Source organism: Oncorhynchus keta, unplaced genomic scaffold (assembly GCF_023373465.1).
Source record: "Oncorhynchus keta strain PuntledgeMale-10-30-2019 unplaced genomic scaffold, Oket_V2 Un_contig_17847_pilon_pilon, whole genome shotgun sequence".
Lineage (NCBI taxonomy): Eukaryota > Metazoa > Chordata > Actinopteri > Salmoniformes > Salmonidae > Oncorhynchus > Oncorhynchus keta.
Window position 1 is genome coordinate 60,001 of NW_026280613.1, and position 6,183 is coordinate 66,183.

Sequence of the window (6,183 nt, forward strand, 5' to 3'; positions counted from 1 at the left end):
CAGCACCACCCACATCAGTAGTAACCAGCACCACCCACATCAGTAGTAACCAGCACCACCCACATCAGTAGTAACCAGCACCACCCACATCAGTAGTAACCAGCACCACCCACATCAGTAGTAACCAGCACCACCCACATCAGTAGTAACCAGCACCACCCACATCAGTAGTAACCAGCACCACCCACATCAGTAGTAACCAGCACCACCCACATCAGTAGGAACCAGCACCACCCACATCAGTAGTAACCAGCACCACCCACATCAGTAGTAACCAGCACCACCCACATCAGTAGTAACCAGCACCACCCACATCAGTAGTAACCAGCACCACCCACATCAGTAGTAACCAGCACCACCCACATCAGTAGTAACCAGCACCACCCACATCAGTAGTAACCAGCACCACCCACATCAGTAGTAACCAGCACCATCCACATCAGTCGTAACCAGCACCACCCACATCAGTAGTAACCAGCACCACCCACATCAGTAGTAACCAGCACCACCCACATCAGTAGTAACCAGCACCACCCACATCAGTAGTAACCAGCACCACCCACATCAGTAGTAACCAGCACCACCCACATCAGTAGTAACCAGCACCACCCACATCAGTAGTAACCAGCACCACCCACATCAGTAGTAACCAGCACCACCCACATCAGTAGTAACCAGCACCACCCACATCAGTAGTAACCAGCACCACCCACATCAGTAGTAACCAGCACCACCCACATCAGTAGTAACCAGCACCACCCACATCAGAAGTTACCAGCACCACCCACATCAGTAGTAACCAGCACCACCCACATCAGTAGTAACCAGCACCACCCACATCAGTAGTAACCAGCACCACCCACATCAGTAGTAACCAGCACCACCCACATCAGTAGTAACCAGCACCACCCACATCAGTAGTAACCAGCACCACCCACATCAGTAGTAACCAGCACCACCCACATCAGTAGGAACCAGCACCACCCACATCAGTAGTAACCAGCACCACCCACATCAGTAGTAACCAGCACCACCCACATCAGTAGTAACCAGCACCACCCACATCAGTAGTAACCAGCACCACCCACATCAGTAGTAACCAGCACCACCCACATCAGTAGTAACCAGCACCACCCACATCAGTAGTAACCAGCACCACCCACATCAGTAGTAACCAGCACCACCCACATCAGTAGTAACCAGCACCACCCACATCAGTAGTAACCAGCTGAATTTCTGTAGTTGAATACTTCCCATTTCTCCCCTTATTACATTACCGCACTGTGTTTATTTGTAACCTGCTAAAGTTTTTGTAGAGAGGAAGTTCAGAATTGTTGATGACATCTGTCAAAAGGGGTTGTTTGTGCATAACATAACATAACACAGCATAACACAACACAGCATAACACAGAATAACATAACACAGCATAACACAACACAGCATAACACAGAATAACATAACACAGCATAACATAACATAATATAACACAGCATAACATAACATAACACAGCATAACATAACATAACACAGCATAACATAACATAACACAGCATAACATAACACAGCATAACACAGCATAACACAGCATAACACAGCATAACACAGCATAACATAACATAACACAGCATAACATAACATAACACAGCATAACACAGCATAACACAGCATAACACAGCATAACATAACACAGCATAACACAGCATAACACAGCATAACACAGCATAACACAGCATAACACAGCATAACAGAACATAACACAGCATAACACAGCATAACACAGCATAACACAGCATAACACAGCATAACACAGCATAACAGAACAGTTGTTTGTGCTTGAGAAGTATTGACTTGTGGCCTGAGAGTGAGTGGCTGAATGATTACTGAGCACCAGTGTTTGAAAAGAGTCAATTCCACTTTAATTCAGGTAGTAAAAATACATTCCAATCCAATTGTAAGAAATGAGGACAATTGGAATTTCAGAAATGGAGTTGATCCCAACCCTGCTGTGCACAAAACCCTGCTGTGGACAAACCCTGCTGTGGACAAAACCCTGCTGTGGACAAACCCTGCTGTGGACAAACCCTGCTGTGGACAAAACCCTACTGTGCACAAATTGGACAGCATAAAATACAACTGAACAGAGCATAACATAACACAGCATAACATAACACAGCATAACATAACACAGCATAACATAACACAGCATAACATAACACAGCATAACATAACACAGCATAACATAACACAGCATAACATAATACATCATAACATAACACAGCATAACATAACACAGCATAACATAACACAGCATAACATAACACAGCATAACATAACACAGCATAACATAACACAGCATAACATAACACAGCATAACATAACACAGCATAACACAGCATAACATAACACAGCATAACATAACACAGCATAACACAACACAGCATAACATAACACAGCATAACATAACACAGCATAACATAACACAGCATAACATAACACAGCATAACATAACACAGCATAACACAGCATAACATAACACAGCATAACATAACACAGCATAACACAACACAGCATAACACAGCATAACATAACACAGCATAACACAACACAGCATAACATAACACAGCATAACATAACACAGCATAACACAGCATAACACAGCATAACATAACATAACATAACATAACACAGCATAACACAGCATAACACAGCATAACAGAACAGTATTCTCACCCAATACGAAGGACACAGGGATGAGTTCTGCGTAACGGTCACAGTAGATGGCCAGCTTCTCAAACAGCCTCTTCTGACCCTCATTCAACACAAACCTAGAGAGAACAGGTCTGTCACAAAGTTAACTCCTGTATGATTGAACATGATGGGGAGGGAGTGACAACAACAGCAAAAAAGATAAGGGGACCCTAATATTCCCACAACGGTTCCCTGACATTTGATTGTAAAAAGTTGCTGTGACCTTTGATTTGAAGGGACCAGCAATATAAGCAAAGAAATACACAAATGCATGGGTCACTGTAAAGAGGCTTATTTTTACAAGTAAGATAGACCAGATGAGGTTACCTATATAAATGACGAGGTTACCTGTGTAAATTACGAGGTTACCTATGTAAATGATGAGGTTACCTATATAAATGACGAGGTTACCTATATAAATGACGAGGTTACCTATGTAAATGACGAGGTTACCTGTGTAAATGACGAGGTTACCTATGTAAATGACGAGGTTACCTGTGTAAATGATGAGTCTACCTATGTAAATGACGAGGTTACCTGTATATGATGAGGTTACCTGTATATAATGAGGTTACCTGTGAAGTTGTGAGGTTACCTGTATATGATGAGGTTACCTGTATATAATGAGGTTACCTGTGAAGTTGTGAGGTTACCTGTATATGAGGTTACCTGTATATGATGAGGTTACCTGTGTAAATTACAGGGTTACCTGTGAAGTTGTGAGGTTACCTGTATATAATGAGGTTACCTGTATATGATGAGGTTACCTGTATATAATGAGGTTACCTGTGAAGTTGTGAGGTTACCTGTATATGATGAGGTTACCTGTATGTGATGAGGTTACCTGTGTAAATTACAGGGTTACCTGTGAAGTTGTGAGGTTACCTGTATATGATGAGGTTACCTGTATATGATGAGGTTACCTGTATATGATGAGGTTACCTGTATATGATGAGGTTACCTGTATATAATGAGGTTACCTGTATATGACGAGGTTACCTGTATATAATGAGGTTGCCTGTATATGATGAGGTTACCTGTATATAATGAGGTTACCTGTATATGATGAGGTTACCTGTATAAATTACAGGGTTACCTGTGAAGTTGTGAGGTTACCTGTATATGATGAGGTTACCTGTGAAGTTGTGAGGTTACCTGTATATAATGAGGTTACCTGTATATGATGAGGTTACCTGTGTAAATTACAGGGTTACCTGTGAAGTTGTGAGGTTACCTGTATATAATGAGGTTACCTGTATATAATGAGGTTACCTGTGAAGTTGTGAGGTTACCTGTATATGATGAGGTTACCTGTATATAATGAGGTTACCTGTGAAGTTGTGAGGTTAACCGGAATATATTGAGGTTACCTGTATATAATGAGGTTACCTGTATATGATGAGGTTACCTGTGAAGTTGTGAGGTTACCTGTATATAATGAGGTTACATGTATATGATGAGGTTACCTGTATATAATGAGGTTACCTGTATATGATGAGGTTACCTGTGTAAATTACAGGGTTACCTGTGAAGTTGTGAGGTTACCTGTATATAATGAGGTTACCTGTATATGATGAGGTTACCTGTATATAATGAGGTTACCTGTGAAGTTGTGAGGTTACCTGTATATGATGAGGTTACCTGTATATGATGAGGTTACCTGTGTAAATTACAGGGTTACCTGTGAAGTTGTGAGGTTACCTGTATATAATGAGGTTACCTGTATATGATGAGGTTACCTGTATATAATGAGGTTACCTGTGAAGTTGTGAGGTTACCTGTATATGATGAGGTTACCTGTATATAATGAGGTTACCTGTATATAATGAGGTTACCTGTATATGATGAGGTTACCTGTGTAAATTACAGGGTTACCTGTGAAGTTGTGAGGTTACCTGTATATAATGAGGTTACATGTATATGATGAGGTTACCTGTATATAATGAGGTTACCTGTATATGATGAGGTTACCTGTGTAAATTACAGGGTTACCTGTGAAGTTGTGAGGTTACCTGTATATAATGAGGTTACCTGTATATGATGAGGTTACCTGTATATAATGAGGTTACCTGTGAAGTTGTGAGGTTACCTGTATATGATGAGGTTACCTGTATGTGATGAGGTTACCTGTGTAAATTACAGGGTTACCTGTGAAGTTGTGAGGTTACCTGTATATAATGAGGTTACATGTATATGATGAGGTTACCTGTATATAATGAGGTTACCTGTATATGATGAGGTTACCTGTATATGATGAGGTTACCTGTATATGATGAGGTTACCTGTATATAATGAGGTTACCTGTATATGATGCTGAAGGAGTAGTACAGTGTGGTGAAGATGATCAGTTCTCTCCACAGTAGCTTGTAGATGCTCCCCTTCCATCGGAGGAGCAGATGAGAGAAGGTCCCTAGCCCCGCGTCAGCAACCCTCCGTGAGTATGTCACCGTCATCACTACCCTTCCCTGGCCAGGCTGGCTGGCTGGCTGGATGGAGAGCTGGATGGAGAGCTGGATGGAGAGCTGGATGGAGAGCTGGATGGAGAGCTGGATGGAGAGGTGGATGGATGGATAGGTGGCTGGCTGGGTGGCTGTCTAGATGGATGGAGAGCTGGATGGAGAGCTGGATGGATGGATGGATGGATGGATGGATGGATGGATGGATGGATGGATGACTAGCTGAATGGTTGGCACAGAGGAATCTGCCCTTGGTGTATCAAAATGGTCAACTACTGTCACTTTCTCTGTTTGCTTTACAAGTCAACTTTCCAAAACACTGATAGTGACATATATCGATCACATATCTACTTGATAACAAACTATCCAGAGAGACAATTCTTATCGATATTAGCTCATGGATCCACTATCTGAAGACATCGTGCTAGTGGGGGTAAAGTTCAGCAGAAGATAGATAGAGAGATAGAGAGAGAGAGAGAGAGAGAGAGAGAGAGAGAGAGAGAGAGAGAGAGAGAGAGAGAGAGAGAGAGAGAGAGAGAGAGAGAGAGAGAGAGAGAGAGAGAGAGAGAGAAAGTAAGATGTTGGCAATTAACATAGAGTCATCTATAAACTTGGAAAGGCTCTTAATAACAACCGGAACGGAGTGAATGGAATGGCATGACCCACCTGGAAACCATGGAAACCACGTGTTTGTTGTCTGATTCTGCTCCAGTTCATTAGAACGGGGGTGTTCTCCTCACCAAACTACGGTGATACAGAGATATCCACAATTATTCAATTGAGCCTAAAAAAAAATAAAAAAAATCAAGCTGTCCAATTCCGTTGAGATAAATTATCAGAATATTTATATTACTTGATTTAAATCTTCACTCTATTCAATCTTTACGTTAATTACAGAGTGAATCAGATGGATTGTATTATCATATTTACAATATACTCACTGGACATGACATACATTACAGCGATATCAGTAACATA

The 6,183-nt window shown here is 41.5% G+C and overlaps 1 protein-coding gene across 1 annotated transcript in view; it reads right to left on the reverse strand.

The window, feature by feature from the left end:
- LOC127919908 (bestrophin-1-like) overlaps positions 1 to 5,202 on the reverse strand; it is a 19,534-nt gene extending 14,332 nt beyond the window's left edge. The window contains exons 1-2 of the mRNA XM_052503742.1: positions 5,051 to 5,202; positions 2,732 to 2,826 (exon numbers count right to left, since the gene is read on the reverse strand). Coding sequence (XP_052359702.1) covers positions 2,732 to 2,826; positions 5,051 to 5,202 — 247 coding nt within the window. The remainder of the gene's footprint in view (positions 1 to 2,731; positions 2,827 to 5,050) is intronic.
- Between the last annotated feature and the right edge of the window lie 981 nt (positions 5,203 to 6,183).